The sequence below is a fragment of the Mustela nivalis genome (genome assembly GCF_964662115.1).
Source record: "Mustela nivalis genome assembly, chromosome: 3".
NCBI classification, from domain to species: Eukaryota; Metazoa; Chordata; class Mammalia; order Carnivora; family Mustelidae; genus Mustela; species Mustela nivalis.
This window is the reverse complement of record NC_139022.1, coordinates 62,691,189-62,709,395: the sequence shown is the minus strand read 5'-3', so window position 1 is coordinate 62,709,395 and position 18,207 is coordinate 62,691,189. Positions and strand designations below refer to the sequence as shown.

The 18,207-nt window shown below is 43.5% G+C and overlaps 1 protein-coding gene across 2 annotated transcripts; it reads left to right on the top strand.

Moving 5' to 3' along the window:
* The first annotated feature begins 1,631 nt into the window (after window positions 1-1,631).
* Window positions 1,632-3,667, top strand: GPR150 (G protein-coupled receptor 150). 2 transcript variants are annotated; one of them, XM_082723937.1, is made up of 2 exons: window positions 1,632-2,759; window positions 2,856-3,667. In XM_082723937.1, the coding sequence occupies exons 1-2, from the start codon at window positions 1,794-1,796 to the stop codon at window positions 3,090-3,092; spliced, it is 1,203 nt and encodes a 400-aa protein (XP_082580063.1). In that variant the 5' UTR covers window positions 1,632-1,793; the 3' UTR covers window positions 3,093-3,667. The 2 variants fall into 2 exon arrangements, with proteins under 2 accessions (XP_082580063.1, XP_082580062.1); XM_082723936.1 differs by having other exon boundaries at window positions 1,632-3,667.
* Window positions 3,668-18,207: the final 14,540 nt, after the last annotated feature.

The window sequence follows — 18,207 nt, the reverse complement described above, 5'->3', positions numbered from 1 at the left end:
ATATTGGCTAGAGAAATCATTGAATTATGGGTATTGCTCAGAAAGAGCTGCCTGGAAGAAGATGATCATAAGCTGGAATGAAGTATGTTACAAAGAAAAAGGCCTCCGCAAAACCCTGTGGGGGGAGAATGTGAAATTTAAACCCTGAGTTTGATTTCCCAGGGCTCTAGCTCTACCTCTCTTTTAAGCGTTCCACCAAGAATGGCTCTCCCTCCATCTCTCCAGAGCCTCCCGTCTGGATGATACTGGCCTAGGTATGAAAGACATTTCTTTTCCTCAGGTTGATGGATTTATCGTCAAAGCAGGAACATTTGCTCTAAGTTCTCTGAAATGCATCATATATCCATTAGTTCAGCAATTTGAAACATTCTTCCTGATATCTAGATTGGTCAAGCCCAGCGCTAAGCACTGGGGAGAGGATAATAAAAGTGACAAAGTTCTCTGGCCAAAGGACACTGGTTTGGGAATTAGGGTTCCTCGAGGCAAGAAAAGGACTGTCAACCAAACCCACCACCCTTTTCTCTGGAGCAGCTTATATTGCCAAGTGTGTCCTCAGCCTGGGACAGTGAATCCCAGCAGATGCCAGGACGAGGAAATCGACTTGCACAGAGATCATGTGGAGGGTCCATCCTGCTTCCAACAGGAAAACTGAAATTTGTTTGTGAGGAGACAGGGGTAAAATAAAAGAGACAGCATTGAATCGAAACCATTTCCTGTGACTTGGATTTCTTTTTTAAAAATTGGCCGTCTTATCATTTTGTTAGTCACCTTTTCTCGAGGCTTGTTGGGGGCGTAGTCCCTCCCTCCCAGCAACTTCCATCTGCTTGGAAAACAGAGAATGAAGAGCCATGATGACACATCCGTCACTGGATGGAAATATTAAGAGAAGAATCAACAAATGTACTACCATTTGCATAAAACCTATTAATGCCCTCTTCAGACTAATGCAGTGAATTTTACATCGCTGAGAGAGCAGCTGTGATCCACTGCTTTAGTAATGAGGAGTGTTTGAAACATCTGCAGATCGCTGCTCCTCCTAAATGCCAAGCAATATCATCACTTTAGCTCTCTGCAAGTAAATACTCTCATTGTTGGCCAGAGGAAGGCATATCTTTATCAAAGATTCATCTAGTGGGCCCCTCTTTGCCCCAAACGCTGTTGGGTTTCTTGTGTATCCTGTTTTTCTCATGCTAGTACATGCTGATCCACGGCATTTCCCAATTTTTGTTTTGTTTTATTTTTTTAATGAAAACTAGTGTCTGTTCTCCCCCCCCCCCCCCCCCCCCCGCCTACTGGTAATCCATAACCATATTGAGAGGTACAATGTCGGTCAGAACCTTCCTCTCTGGTATGTTGGTCCCAGCTAACAGGAGCTTTTTCCAAAGGCCAGGCAAGGCGAGCTTCTGCCCCGCTATGCTCTACGCGTAAATAGCGAACCGGAGAGGCTCCAGAGCTCTGTACTCCGGGGCTTCGGAGAGCGCACGGTGGGAGCCACCGCCGACCGGAGGGGCATCCAGCGGGATTGGGTGGAGAGACACGGAGAAGGTGGAGAATAAGAATCATGTGTGTTGCTCGAGTGTACAACCCACATTTGAGTGACAAATGACGAGGACCACCTATAAAAACAACTAAGCGCAAGTCTACCCGAATCCATTTTCCTGTGTGTGCGCGCCTTTTCAACTAACTTTGGGAACTCGTAGACCAGGCGTCGTGCCCCTGGCAGCCTCGACTCCACCTGGGTTTCCCGCGCCCTGCCCGCCCGCTCCCGTACCTCCTTTTCCCCCAGCCTAAGGATGGAGGATCCCTTCGGCCCCTCAACTTTCTCGCCGGCGCCCAACGTCTCCGTACCTGTCTCTCCTGGCTGGGGTCTCAACTTCACTTCCGGACAGGGGCCCCCAGTGCCCGGGCCGCCGCCGCCGCCGCCTCCCGGACCACCCAGCCGCAGCATCCGCCTGGTCTTCCTGGGGGTCATCCTGGTGGTGGCGGTGGCCGGCAACGCCACGGTGCTGTGCCGCCTGTGCGGGGGTGGCGGGCCCTGGGTGGGTCCCAAGCGTCGCAAGATGGACTTCCTGCTGGTGCAGCTGGCCCTGGCTGACCTGTACGCGAGCGGAGGCACAGCGCTGTCGCAGCTGGCCTGGGAGCTGCTGGGCGAGCCGCGCCGGGCGACGGGAGACCTTTCGTGCCGCTTCGTGCAGCTGCTGCAGGCGTCCGGCCGCGGCGCTTCTGCCCATTTCGTGGTGCTCATTGCCCTCGAACGCCAGCGCGCCTTGCGTCGGCCGCAGGGCCAGCCGCTGCCCGCGCGCGCCCTCGCCGCGCTGGGCTGGCTGCTGGCGCTGCTGCTGGCGCTGCCCCCCGCCTTCGTGGTGCGCGGGGGCGCCCACTCGCCGCCTCCCGCCGCGCCCTCTGCCGCCCGTACCTGGCCGGGCGAGCGTCGCTGCCGCGACATCTTCGCGCCCCTACCGCGCTGGCACCTGCAGGTGTACGCGCTCTACGAGGCCGTCGCGGGCTTCTTGGCGCCGGTCGCGGTCATGGGCGTAGCATGCAGCCGCCTGCTCTGCGCCTGGTGGCAGCGCCTGCCCCACGCCCCACCGCCTTCAGCGCCCTGGTCGGCGACTCCCGGCCGCGCCCCTGCGCCCAGCGCGCTGCCCCGCGCGAAGGTCCAGAGCCTGAAGATGAGCCTGGCGCTGGCGCTGCTGTTCGTGAGTTGCGAGCTTCCCTACTTCGCCGCACGGCTGGCGGCCGCGTGGTCGTCCGGACAGGTGGGAGACTGGGAGACCGAGGACCTGGCGGCGGCGCTGCATCTCGTGGGGGTGGCCAACAGCGCCCTTAATCCCTTCGTCTACCTCTTCTTCCAGGCGGGCGACTGCCAGCTCCTGCGGCGGCTGCGAAGGCGCCTGGGCGCATTCTGCTGCTCGTGGGAGGGAAGAGCGGAGGACGATGAGGGGGCCGGGGGTCACCAAGCGCTTCACCGCCACCGCTGGCCCCACCCCCACTACCACCACGCTAGACGCGAGCAGCCGGTGGAGGGTGGCTTGCGCCCACCCCCGCCGCGCCCCCGGCCGCTGCCCTGTTCCTGCGAAAGCGCTTTCTAGTTGCTCGATGGCCAGACGGGTCATCTGTCACCACCACACAGCCTCCGCGGAACACGAGGCTGGCCCGTTTCTATCTAGATCAAAACCAGCAGGAGAGTCTCCGATATTGGCTCTGAAGCTGTCCCCATCCTAAACTGTTTCTTTCTAATGTTTACATTTTCCTACTCTTCCAGCTTCTTCTCTTCCTTTCGGTTCTTCTCACATTTCCCAGTTTGGAGACGAGAGAGTTTGAGCCACTGGGAAGTTGTAAAAAACAGTCTAAGATACAGAGTTATTTTTGCAGTTCTCTTTGACGCTCCCATAGTGTTCTGGATAGGGTCTTTTGGTTTAGCTAAATTGTCAAGCTTTCATTATTTGCTGTGCTATCATCCATTTTTACTTATTTTGAGTCGTGTTTAAATCAAGTGTACCTTCGAGACTAGAGAATTTGCCTTTCTTTCCAGGAGGAAAAATCCCCACACTGCTCTCCCTGAGGAGCGTGGAGATTTTACCAGTATGCTGTCAGAAATGTAATCGTGCTGTCACTGCAAAGCCAGAGTATTTGTAAAATAAAAACAGTACCCACAGAGCAATTAGTACTTTTTCCCCCATGGTAATGTGTTTTCCCAGAAGAAAATCAGTGTGGCCTTTATTTCTAGTCACTTTAATAGAAGCTGGGAGTTGTAGGAGGGACACATAAAAGCTTCCCTTTAGACCCTTCCAAACACACCCAGTTTCTGCAAGAAACTGTGCCCGGGCCTAAACTAGCCTTTACATCTAAGGTGTTGTGCTCAGGTGGAGCCTCTCAGTGCAGAGTCCCCAGCAAACTAGAAAAGCGAAACACCAAGGTGGTGGGCTCACTCCCAGATGGAGCCTCATGGAAATTTGTGGCTGGGAAGAAAGCTGCACCCTCCCCATGTTGCAAGTATCTATATGACTCCTTTTTTAAAAAATGAAGGCAATGCCTGTTGGTGGGGGTCGCTGAGAACAAAGGCAAGAAGCAGATTTAATCAGTGACCTCCTCCTCTTAACTGTCCTTGGTTCTCGAAAGAAGTGGCAGCACTTACGAACACGGTATCCACATGTTTACCAGTGTCTTTCATCTGAGAATCTGCGAGATTTCCATGATTGTGCTTCCTGTTGGTGCACAAATGCCAAACTAAGATGGAGAAAGGGGAAATGATTGCTAGAGTTCACTTGTAGAGCCAATGCTCTTTGAGGGCTTTGTTTACTCCACTGAGGTATCCCAGAGTCTCAATGCTTGACCTGTACTAGACACTCAACACATATTTGTTGAATAATTCATCATATGAGTCAGGCAAAGATAGAATGGATACAAGATTTACAAAATATCCTCTAAGCTTGATTTACCTTTTGCCCAAATTCTGTCAAAAAATGTTGGAGTTAAAGGTTTTCCTTCATCTTTTTAATCCTCCCCTCCCTGCTTAGGATACTACGGAGCGTGATATACCAAGAATAAGTTAGCCAGAAAGAGAACACAGTTGTTTTCATGACATTATTTTTGTTCATTAGCATGGGCTATTCATTGGCATTTTTCTTTATTAATAAACACTAATTCCTTATCTTGTGCCAAGCAATGTGTTAGGCATTGGAATACTAAGATGAATAACACACATCTTTCCCTCAAAGACCTTAAAATCAATCTGACAATTACTGCAAGACAGCACATGTGCTTTCATAAGGGTTCCAGTCAGGGTGTTGGGTCACTGAAAAAGAACATCTTACAATCTCAGAGACTGAAGCAGTCATTCCAATGATGACCAACTAATGGGAAGCGGGGAATGGGCAAAGGCAGGGGTCGAGGCAGAAGCATAGAGAGACTCAAAATATGACCTGGTGTGTCACTTTGAATGCTCCCAACCAAGAATTTAAGACAGCTGAGTTGCTGTTTCTGTTACCGCAATTGAGCACACCCTAACAGAAAAATGGGTTCAGCTGGTTTAAATTTATTTTGTCACATAGCAAGAAGTCCAGTGGTAGAGCTGTTCCAAAGTTGGTTAATTGAGTAGCTTCATAACTTCATCATCAAAGACCTAGCTCCTTTTCATTTTTCTATTCTGCCATCCTGAGTTGGTGAACTTGACATTATGGTCTGTATCCCTTGGGGTTACAAAATGGCTGCTACAGTTCCAGGCATCACATTCATATATGACAATGTCCAGAAAAGGAAGGAAGAGTTTCTCTCTCTCTCTCTTTCTCTAACTCTTTATAGGAAAGAAGAAACATTTCACAGACATCCTGAGCAGATGTTCCTGCATGGTTCATTGGCCAGAACTATATCATATATCCATAAGCAGACCACCGCAAGGGAAATGGGGCCACCATGATGGCCTAGACATGGAGCTGAAGATATGAGTTGCACGGTAAAGGAGTGAAAAAAAAAATAAGACTTCCATTTTTTCTTTTAAGAAAAGAAGAGGAAATGCTTATGGGAGGGCAAGTCTAAACTTTTATCCAATTGCCAAACTGGGGGTTGATTTTTATAATTTATTAGAGATTTTCATCTGTGCCATCTAGAAATTATGAGACATCTCCATCTGGGTCAAAAATACAGAATACATATGCATATAGTTAATTTGAAATTTAACTATATTTTCTTGAGATTTTGTGGAAGAGTTGGTTAAGCCCAATTCATAGTGAAATACTTCCATGGCTAAGGAACTTTCTGTAATCTTAACTAAATCTGACACTTGAAGGTAGATCTAGGTGACTTCGTTTTCATCTTTAGAGGCACTTGTAGGTTAAGAAATTCAGAGCATCACCTCAGAATTTAATCCCCAGGAACTGCATTGCTATAAGCAGCTCAAAGATTCATTTTTGTCCCCATCAAGGAAGCCCCCAAAGGTTATTTTAAATTTAGACTCTCGCTTGAGTGGGAGATACTATTCAAATTTCACAGCAAAGGTATGTGAACAGTTGACCCTGAACTTGATCTATTTCCCAGGTATCACCCAAATAGTATATGACTAGAGGAGAAAACAGACCATGCATTTGGAATTGAGGAGGAATCAAATAACATACCCTCACCCATTGCACATTTCCCCTTGGAGTTAGATTTTAACGAAGCTGTCACACACAGGCCTAGACTATAGGGCTCTAGGAGGCACTATTCATATACACGACAATGTAAATGTCACCACCAGAACTTTAAAGCTTAGATACAAAGAATTCTATATTAAAAAAAAAAATAACTGTCTGCATGGTAACATACAGCTAAAATAAGTAAACATGACCTATTACATAATTTGAAGCAGAGATTATGTAGCAAACAGCCAGGAGTGGAACTAAAACCACAATTTGTGACTAGCTAGAACTCATTTACTAAAAATAGAATAGTAGAGCTGACTTGTGGAAGAGGAGGTAGATTTTTTCGAAGATTCCTAGGAAGCTTCCTGGGAAACACAAAAGTCGAAAATTGGAAGAGCCACCGCCCCCCATTCCTAAAATGTTTGGACTTGATCAATGGGAATATATTATAATGAAAATGAAGACTAATTAAATTAAACAGATGTTTTGCTAAGTTGTGAAAAGATCAGTCTTTAGAACCTACAGACCTGGACTTCAATTTCATCTCTACCATCTTACCACTTAGTAGCTGTGTGATTTTAGGCTGTTTGCTGAATCTTTCTGAGTTTTGGTTTCTTTCTTTCTTTTCTTCTCTCTCTCTCTCTTTCTTTCTTTCTTTTTTTTTTTTTTTGAGTCTTGGTTTTCTTATCAGAAAAATGGGGTTTATATTAGCTACTTCATAGGACTGATGTAGGTAAAAATGTAAAATACTTGATGAGAAGGGGAGCCTGTCAGTCTGTCTCTTCAGACTATGCCTATTGGATGTCCATTTTCTTATTGTTTAAGGCAGTTGAGCTGGATTTTCTGTTATTTGTGACAGCAAGCATCCTCTAATTGAAGACGTTTGGCAAGAAAAACAGTCTCATTTTAGCTTACTGCATGTTCTTTATCAAAGAAATAAGAACATTCCAAGTGTACTTTTATTTAGCCCATTAGCCAGTATGTATTGAAGAACCATATTTGACACTATATTGGGGCAAAGAGAAGAAAATCAAAGATGTACCTCTTGTATTTAAAAAATTTGCATTCTATGAAAAATCAACATTCATGGTAAGGCGTTTGTTGAGAAATCTCAACCTACAATTTTTAATGTTATAGGACATTTGCAAATTCTTACCATTAGTGATATGATTCATTCATTCATTCATGGGGTATTTATTAAAGAGCCACATGTGCAAAGTACGAATGAAGTTTTAGATATATATATAATACATATCACTTATCATAGATATATATTCCATTTAAAATTTAGGTTTTGGGTGGAAACTTAGGACCTATTATTACTGGTTGGCCAAACCTGGAATTGACAACCACAAAATGGGTTGGAGTAATTATATAATAGCCTCCAGTGAATCACTCTTCTTGATATGCAACCCTTGTATAATCTTTTCCTACAGAGTCTGGGCTTGGTCATGTCACCCACCTTGACAGTAGTCAAGCAGGGTGTTGAAAAGCACATATACATGGGGCTTGACCTCTCAGAAAAGCTGCCCTTAACATCACCATGGCATGAAGAAGCCCAGAATGAAAGAGCATATGGAAAGGGAGGCCCAGATACTCAGCCATCATAGCGGAACCCAGTTCCCAACTGACTCTCCAGCTAAATGCAACCACATGAGTGAGCCCAGGGGAGACAAACAGAGGAATTGCTGAGCCAACCCACAGACCTGTGAGAAGCAAGAATTCACAACCATTGAGTTTGCCACACTAAATGACTAAATCATGTCTGAGTAGTAAAATGGTGAGTAGTAAAATGATGTTGGATACATTGAAAATGGAAGTCAAATGACCTAGATATCAGACCATATGGGTTCTACTCTTCCACCATATGTCAAATTGGGGTATTTAACTGCTCACCATGTAATAGGATGATACTTCACACCAACTTGAAGTGCAGAGAATCCCAAGGGGAATATCAAGCTCAAGGGAAAAAGTCAACACTTTTTCCATGTGGTAAAATCTACTGCCAAACCCTGGCGGTTCTGGGTATGGTTTTATTAAGTAAGGTACTACTGTGTGCCTTAGAAAATACCCATAAGGTAAATAATGAGAACCATAATAATGTTAGCTAAAATTTGTTATTTTTTTTTAGCAGTGGGTAGCAAAGCAAAGTTTATTGAGTGATAGAACTGACAGATATTACATACCTCCCAAGAGAGAGGGGCCCCAACAAAGTTGCCCTAAATAATTTCTATGAAGCTTTGCACTTTACAAGCATCAATTTAATTAATCCTCACAACAACTTAAAGTGATACATCACAATTCTCTCTACCTTATAGATAAGAAAACTGGGGCTAAGGATAACTTGCCCATGGTCAAAGAGTTCTAGGGCTTCTTCATTGACGTTGGTGTTGTTTGTCATTTGAACAGGTAACAGCCAAGGAGTAAGCATCTGAGCTCAAGATACAGGTCTTGTTTTATGTAAGATGTGTCTCTTAGAGCCACAACCTGGACACACGAGGTGAGGTGGGAGACAACATGATAGATTAAAAAAAAAAAAGGCTATGCGAAGAATTAAATGCATTTCAGAAAAACTATACAATTAAATTAGAGTTTCATAATTTTAGCCTCCAAATTATCCAAGTAAAGAACTAACTTGCTAGAAATGGTGGAGATTGCCAGCTGTTCAACAAAATCCATTTTCCCCTTCTTAACTGGCTGCTCAGTCAGAGACTACATTTCCCAGCCTCCTCTGCCTCCAGTTAGAGCCATGTGACCACATTCCTAGCAACAGAATGTGAGCAAAAGTGACATGGCTGGCTTCCAGACTTGGCTTAAAACACAGCGCTTGGGCTCCACCATGTTATCTTTCCCCTTCCTGTTGGCTGGAAAATATGATGTACCACGATGTACCAATGATCAGGTTTAGCCATGCAGATGAGGACAACATCCTAGGGGGTGGCAAAGCAACAAGATGAAAGGAATCTGGGTCCTTTCTGGATCTTGTGAGACAAAGACTGACTAAACTGGACAGAAGATTATGTGAGAGGGAAATAAATTTCTTTAGGTCACTGAATTTTGTGACTCTCCTTATTACAGCTAGCCTTTAACTCAACTTATATTTTAAGGTTGTATTAGAGTAGAATACGGAATAGGTTTTCTTCTTATTTTTTGTTCCACAGGGCTTCTGTGTTTCCAGAGGAGCTTAGTGTTAATTTGGATGGACCAAGTCTAGAATGTGACTCTTCAGAAGCTTGAGGAAGGACCCTAGGTCCAATATGTCTGAACCAAATCATGCATGGGAGGCGTCTTGTTGTTTTTTTTTTTTAAGATTTTATTTATTTACTTGAGAGAGAGAGAGAGAGAGAGAGGTAGCAACAGAGATAATAAGAGACAGCATGAACCTGGCAGAGAGGGAGAAGCAGGCTCCCCATTGAGCACGGAGCCCTAGATGGGGTTTGATCCCAGTATCCTGGGATTATGACCTAAGCCGAAGGCATATACTTCACTGACTGAGCCACCCAGACACCCTGGGATGTCTTTTATTAGCCCCAAAGGATGTCACTTAACCTCAGGAGACACTTTTTGTTTAAAAAAAACAAGAAATCTAAAGTATTTTAGAGAAACCCAATGTCCATGAACATCATCAGTACAAGAGCCAGCATCAGAAATGGAGCAGGCTCTGCAGCTGTCCACAATAGCATCCACTATTCTCTTGCCTTACTAAAACAATCCTAATTTTGTCCCAGACCAACATATTCCAGTTATCTATTGTTATGCAACAACCTATCCCAAATTTTGTGTTGTAAGATAACCACCACTTAATTACACTTACGGATTTTGTGGGTTAGGACATGGACAGAGTATAGGGCTGGCTTGTCTCTCTACTCTGAAGCCTGGGGCCTTAGTGGGGGAAAACTCAAGTGACTGGGATCTACAATTTCCTGGGAACTTCTTTACTCATATGTCTTCTGCCTTGGTTAGAATATTCAAAAGTAGGGCTCATCAGGAACTACGGACTAGAGTCTCTAAACCAGGCCCTCCACATGGCTTTGACTTTCTTACTGCATGGTAGCCTTAGAGCAGTCAAACTTCTCCTAAGGCAGCTCAAGTTTTCAAGAACAAATGTTCTAGTAAGCAAGGTGGAAGCCATATGGCTTTGTATGGCCTTGTCTCATAAGTCTATACTCTACTGGTTGAAGCAGTCACAAACCTGCCCAGATTTTAAAGGCGTACACCCTACCTTCTAATGGAAGAAGTGTCAAAGAATTTGGCATCGTCATATTTTGCAACTGCCACTCCACCCATCAAGGAAGGTAATCCTTCCCCCAGCCTGGGAGATAGCTAAGTCAACTATGGTCATCCCATTCTGGTTGACCATAATGGTTGGTCGGTTTTGAACAATGAAACAGGGTAAGGGTTTCTTGCAACGGTTTCCTAACCTTAAATAGGAGAGATCAGTTGAGGCAATAATTTCTCTTCCTCTGGATCATGTAGTTTATAAATGTGACCTAAAACTCTCACAGACATCTTGTAACCCACAGAGTGGAGATAACCTTAAGAGAAGGTCAACATCATACAGCTCAAAGAGTGCAAAAGTAAAAAACCCAAGTCTTTGATTATGTAGTTGAGCAGCTGAATTAACCAAGTTGGAGTCATCCAACCTCAGACTCTTAGGCGAAATAGTCGATTTTTTCATTGTTTAATCAGTTTGAGTTGTTGTCTTCTCTAAAGCCATCCAAGTGGGTATAAGGAATATATTAGTCAAGATTCTCCACAGAAACAGAAGCAATAGTGTGTCTGTACACATGTATTTACTTATTATAAGGAATTGGCTCAAGCAATTATAGAGGCTGAGAAATCCCATGATGTGCTGTCTACAAGCTAGAAACCCAGGAGAGCTGGTGATGCAGTTCCAGTCGAAGAGCTATAGACCAATATGCCAGCACAGTCAGGTAGAGAGAGTGAATTCTCCCTTTCTCCAGCGTGGTGGTCTGTTCTTTTGTTCTACTGAAGCCCTTAATAGATTTTGTTCTACTGAAGTCCCTAATGGATTAGATGATGCCCAGACATATTGGGGAAAGCAGTTTGCTTTAGTCAGTCTACCAACTGAAATGCTAATCTCATCCAGAAACACCCTCACAGACATACTAAAAAATGATGTTTAACCAAATATCTGGGCATTCCTTGGCCCAGTGAATCTGATACATAGACTTAACCATCAGGAGAGACTATAGGGTTTCCTTATAACTTCATCCCAGATAGGAAGTGTCAATTGTGCCTGCAAATTTTTGTTTCTCTTTCTTCCTGAAAGTACTTTAAGCCATCTATCATTTCATTTAATTCTTTAAGCAAGGAAGGAAACAGCTGATTGAGAATTTGGAGACGGCTGATTGAGAATTTAACCTGGATCATTGAGAAGGTAACATTAAAACAAAGGATTTGGATAATGCAATCCCAGACATTCAAGAACCACTCTACAAGCTGTGAACTTCATTCCTCTGGCCAGTGAAGTCACACCACTGTGTTAAAATGATTAGAACTAAAATTATTAGAACTGCTTCACTGTAGACAAGGTAGGAAACATGTAGCAAACATTTCCTCAGCTAGCTGGATGGAGTTTTTGAGGGCATTTTGAATTTTCAAAAAAGATTTGTATTCTTCATTGAGCAATTATCATTACTGCATATTTTTTAAATGTAGCCACTGAAAGCCTGACCAAGGCCAACATGTTCCAGAGTATACTTTGTGAAGCAACAGATGCTTCTGTATTAATGTATCATAAAGGAAAAAAAAGAGTTTCAGAGTTAGATGTTTAGAACACTGGGTTAAATAGATTTCTCTTTTTAGTTTTTTATTATAAAATACACAGAAATGTTGAAGAATAATACAAAAGAACACCCACACACTCACCATTGAGATTCCACAGTCGTTAACATTTTGCCATCTTTCCTTTTATGCATCTATATATATATTTTTTGTTTTTGAACAACTTGGAAATTAGCTGCAAACACAATATCCTTACCCTTCAGCTCTGACTACTTGAGCATACATCTCCTAAGACATTCTTGCATGATCACAAGGGCAGTACCACTTTTAAGGAAGTTAACAATCCCCTAGAATCACTTAATACTCAGTCCATATACAGATTTTCCCTTTTGTCCTCAACATAACTTGAACACTTTCCTTTTGAGCCAAAGTCTAATTACAGTGTACACTCTGTCTTTGGTTGTTATGACTTTTTAGTTTCTTTTATTCCACAATAGCACCCCCCCGACCTTTTAAAAAAGTTATTGTATTTTTTGAAAAGACCAAGCCAGTTGTCTTGCAGAATATCCCACATTCTGATTTTTTCTGAGTACTCCCTCATGATAACTTCTATTTTATTCCTCTCTTCCAACCAGGTTTCTTGAAAGTAGGACCTCTCAGAACCTTCAACACACTAAATGCAAAAGAACCCTCCAAGTGAACACACTTTAGGAACCTCTGTCCTCTTTGCAATAACCCTTTCTTTGGGAATTGTCCCACTTCTACACACACACACACACACACACACACACACAGGGCTTCCAGCAGTCACATATGGACTTTGTAGCATGGGGAGAAGATCCATCTATACATTTATACATACACCTATACATTAGAAGCATCTCCTTGAAGACAAATACAGATTTAAAGGAGAAAGCTAGGAAGATCAGGATAAAATACTCAGTCTCAGTGAGTTCAAAAGAGATACCAAAAGCAGGGTATTGGTAATGCCTACACTTTGAGGGAATAGGCAGTAGAAATGTGTTGAGTTAGGGCCCTAGAGAAGGCACAACCAAGATGACACACACTAAAGTGAAGCCAGCTTGGACAAAAGTCTGGCTTAGATGTTGAGCTGATGGAAGGTTATCTTCTCTTGGGATAGTCCGACTAGAGGAAATTTTGTTTTTGCACAGTGCCTCTTTTGGGAAGAGCCAGGGAAAAAAGCCTAGCCTAGAAAGCAAGGAGAAAGTTAAAGGAAGGAAAGTTGGCACTCAGTTTGGCAAACAGTGCATATGGCAGATAAAGAGACCAATCTAAGAAGCAAGTTAACTTGTTACAAATTCACCCAAGCCTTCCTAAGGAACAGGGGCATATCTGAAGGGACTGAAGCATTGCAGATACATTCTACCATATACAGGCAAAGCCCAGAACATTCCAGAGTTGATGTCAGGCAATGGTTCTGAAGAGCATGTGGCTGAGGTATTTTTGCTCCCTAAGCCTGAGGCAACCAGATTCAGAAGCAGCAGCAGCAGCATCCGAACTATGCCACAGATGGATACCCCAGGTGGAGCAAAGGTGAGGAATACTGACGAATCATCCTGGGCATCATTTTGCATAAACCTAATCCATTCTATTACAAGATGAGGAGAAGTCAGACCACGTGTCAAGACTTAAAATTCTGCTCTCAAGAAATGTAGAGTCCCTGACACTAGACAGAGGCACCTTTAGTGCAGCACACACACGCCAGAAACACTGGGCTCAGCAGAGTGTTAGATAGGAACACATGGCCCTTACCCCGTCGCCTTGTGTGAAAGGACTTCAACTAGGCCGGCACTCCTGGACTCTCTCCACTGCTGGGGTGCGAGGGGCCAAGTGAAAAATAAAACCAACAACAACAATCAAGACCAAAACAAACATTCTGCCTATTTGGATTCTAAACCAATGTCTAGGGAGAAACTGAGGTTCAGAGATTAAATCCTCTTACAAGTTAAAGCCCAAAGATAACAAAATCCAACGAATGGCAGTTCCAAAATCAAAATTTCCTCTTTTGTATGAAAAAGTCAAAGACCTCCTTGATTGCCAATTCCACATAGCTTCTGCTGGAGAGCCCCCTGAGGTAGGAGATTTGGGGATCCTTCCTTAAGCAGTGGTGGCGGCACACTGCTCTCTCCTTTAGGACCTCTGAGGTTCTGTTTGTTCGAGTCCCACTTGAGGATGGGCCTCACTCTTTTAAAGAGTTCAAAGTGTGAACAGGGAGCAGAACTTTGTTGCAGCACTGGCTCCTCATCCACCTATCTCACTCAGGAAACAAGCCACCTCCCACTCCCAGAACAATGGCCAGGCAAAACTGTGCTCCGAGAACCCAGTACTTGGTGTTACCGAAGACTCTCTAGAGGAGGCTTAGGATAAGAGATAAGAAAGGCACTTGGTCTTGGCTTCCCCAGGGTGGATGCCAGTGGATGGAGGCAGGCAGGTTGTCCAAATCTATACCTTGGATGTAAACTCAACAGCAAGAAATCTGCTCATGAAAGGTTAATTTGGTGTCATGTTTAACAACTCTGGGCATTGGGAGAAGATCCATCCATTTATCTACCTGAGACAGAGGCAACTGAATCTGCCTTCTTACAAGTCTAGAAATTTGCAAAGATGGGGGTCCCTGTCTCTCTTCTTACAGATCAAAAATCTCTTCCTTGTCATTTCCATTCTGAATCCTCTTACTTAACTGAGCAAGGCCTCTATGTGGGGCCATGGGGCTCTCTTGGAGCATGTATTTTCAGTCCTGTGCCTCAGTGACTGTTTCCAGTGACTTTGGCTAAGCAATCTGCCTCTAGGTATGCTTTCTCCAGCACCATCTGGACTCAACGAGATGGTGTGGAATGACTTTGAGCATGTGACATCTACAGAAATCTAAGACTAGTTCTACCATGCTTCCCATTCTGGGCCAGAATGCAAATGGAATTTGGAGCAGCCCAGGCAGTGCCGCCTACCCATGTTGTCATGGACAATTTCCAGCTAGATACTCATTAGTGCTCTGCGGTGGGCACTGAGCTCAGCTGCCCCGCAGTTTAAATGTAGCTCAGGGCAGATCCAGGTCATGGTGGGTGGTGGTGGGAGAGAGGCTCTCTTCAAGAAAAAGAACACAAAATAATAAACTAAAAAATTAGGTATGAAAGTGAATATTCAGAATGGGCAAATAATCACAAAAAAATACAAATATTAATAACCAAATACAATAGCAAACATTTATTAATTGCTAGACACACCACTATCATACTTTTTGCTGATAATTTTTGTCTCTCTACTCTTTCCTCATCCCTTCACATGATAACAATTTAAAAATATTTTACATAAAGAGAGTCAGAAGATAACTCTATCTTTCCTATAGCACAGTTAATCTTTCTTTCATCAACTGAAAGCATAAAACAAATGATAGTCTTAGTATAGGTCTGTGTATTTATAGACATAGGAATTGTGATAAATTCTACTTCATGTGATTCTCATCAAGAAACATGTATGAATTTACAGTTTATAGGCTGTATAATTGAATACACTGCATGTGTACCATCTATGAGAACAGAATTCTATACTTATAATTTTACCAAAAGTCTAATGATAAGACAACTTTTCCACAGAATAGTTAGTGAATCAACCTGTTCAAATATTTTTTATCCTCTAAGACTTCCATATTCCCTAGGACAGATACCACAGCCCATACCCACTCTGATAGAACTCTGGCCTGCATGCTAGCATCTAAGGAGAGCCATCACAGTGGGCACTGGGAGTATTTTCGGAGGCTGTTTTTACTCTGGGACAGCCAGCAAAAACTTGACTATACACCACAATTGACTGCAAACCATGTAAGTATATCCCACAAACACAAATTAAATACATTTCCAACTCAAATGTGTCTTAGCCAAATCCCAAAAATGCCTGTGTGACAGACGGAAAAGAGACAAGGGCCTTCATCCCCTGAAGTTAAATCATCTTACTTTTGTACATTTTTACAAAAACATATGACAACTGTTCCTTTCTCTCTTCTCTTTCCCTCGTGAACAATTCAGGCCTAAAGCCAGCAGGGAGGACAGGGCAGGGTAAACACCTGTGCTGGCTAGGGGACTGGGGGGGACATATGGGGGCTTAGAGAGGAGAGACAGAGGCCAGGTGTGGCTGGATGGCAACACGGTGGTGTAGTGAGTCTCCCTCAAGCTGCGAGAGAAGGGAAGTGAAATACAGTCCTACACGGGCTCCGAATCTAGTCTATGTGAATTTCCCTCCGAAGAGGCATGACCTGAATGTCATCATAAAGACACGTCAGACAAGTTCAGGGGGGATGCCTGGCTGGCTCAGTCAGTCGAGCATGTGACTCTTGATCTCGGGGTTGTGAGTTCAAGCCCCATGTTCGGTGCAGAGATGACTTAAAAATAAAAAAATCTTTTTGGGGCACCTGGGTGGCTCAGTGGGTTAAGCTGCTGCCTTTGGCTCAGGTCATGATCTCAGGGTTCTGGGATCGAGTCCCGCATTGGGCTCTCTGCTCAGCAGGGAGCCTGCTTCCTCCTCTCTCTCTCTGCCTGCCTCTCAGTGTACTTGTAATTTCTCTCTGTCAAATAAATAAATAAATAAAATCTTAAAAAAAAAAAAGACACGTCAGACAAACTGCTATTGGGGGCGGTGGTGGCAGTTATAAAATATATGGCCTATAATCTTTGAAAATGTGAATATCATGAAGGTTAGTGAAAGACTGAGAAACTGTCCAGGACGAGGAAGTGAAACAGACATGACAACTAAATCTACTTGGTTCTGAACTGGATTTGAGGATCAGATGTCAGGGTTAACTTCCTGACTCCAACGGCTGTATTGTGGTCATGTGGAAGAATGTCCTTGTTTGCAGGAAATGCACACGAAAACATTAGAGGCTCATGTGGCATTGGATTAGCAACATCCTTTCAAATGCCTGTTGTGAAAGAGTTCCCTGTACTACTTTTGTGTAATTTTGTGTGGTTTCAAATTATAGTAAAAGGATAGAAAGGATGACCATGGGAACACATTACTAGAGTTGTTCAGGACCTTGGAAAGGGGCCCACACATGTGAGGGGACCTGAAGCTTATGTTTTGTTAAATTCACTATCTCTAATTGCAGTAAATAGTATTCTCTGTATATACCAAAAGACATTTTTCCTGTAATTTAATCCTTGCTTTAGCTATGTCTTCTTTCTGAGGGTTTTTTTTTTCTTTTTCTTTTTCTTTTTTTTTTTTTTTTTTTTTTTGCCTTCCTACCTTTGCTGAGAATGAATGTGTAGAATGAGTATGTTCTAAACACACTTTAAGGTCAAGGAGCAGCAGCTTGCACCCTGAGACCCACATTACCTAACGTCCTTCGCTGGGCCCACGTAGCTCTGTGCCTACTTTTTTAGCGTGACTTGGTACTAATGGCCAGTGAATTGCTTAAGGCTCACTACAGACAATGTGGCATTCACTGACCACACTCCCTTCTCCACTGCCTACTTATGGTCAGCATGTATATCATTTGCTTAATGCCTAGGATTTGGTGTTCCACTTGGAAGATAAATTCACAGTGGGCAAGAAATCTTAAAATACCCAACCTTCACTCCCTTTTTTTGTATGCTCAGCTCAGCCCCTCTCTTCTCCTTTCTATAAAACTGTGTGCCTAATGAAAGTACAATCTGGTCCATCCTCTCAAGATGGACAACTCTAAGGTAGAAGGCAACGATTTGGGCATGAATTTAATTAAGGACATGTTAGCAAATCCATTTGGCTGCCCCAATCTAGATTTTAATGATTAAATAAAGTTTACACTTCATTCTCTTACTGTATCTCTCAGTTGGTTCCAAACTCAGACAAAAAAAGGGGGGGCATGTTTTTTATTGGGTCCTGGTAAAGGACAATACAAATAAAAAATGATAGCAACTTCCAAAGTGATGAAAACAAATAATGAAAAGCATCACAATAATGTGAAGTATAGTTTAGGAAGTAGAATCGACAGGACTCAGTGCTGGATTAGATTTGGGGGGATACATACAGGGGTCCCTAAGACCATATCATATTGGGAATTCACTAGAATGACTCATAGAATTCATTACATAGTTCTTCTCATGATAATATTATGACAAGATATTATTAGGGTACACATCTGGATAATAAGGAAAAAGGAGACAGGTGGAAAATGGAAGAATCTAGGGGCAGGCCTCCTTATGTTCTCTCCCTCTCTAGAGGGGTAACACGGAGCTCACTCTTCTGCCAGCAATGAAAATGCAGAAATAGGTGTGCAATGTTTTTGCCTAGGGAATCTTGTTAAAGACTCAAGCACCCAAAGGTTTTATTGGGGGCTGGTCATGTTGGAACC

What these genes read in the sequence shown, in the direction of transcription:
- GPR150 (XM_082723936.1), top strand. Translation starts at nt 1,794, where the DNA reads ATGGAGGATCCCTTCGGCCCCTCAACTTTCTCGCCGGCGCCCAACGTC.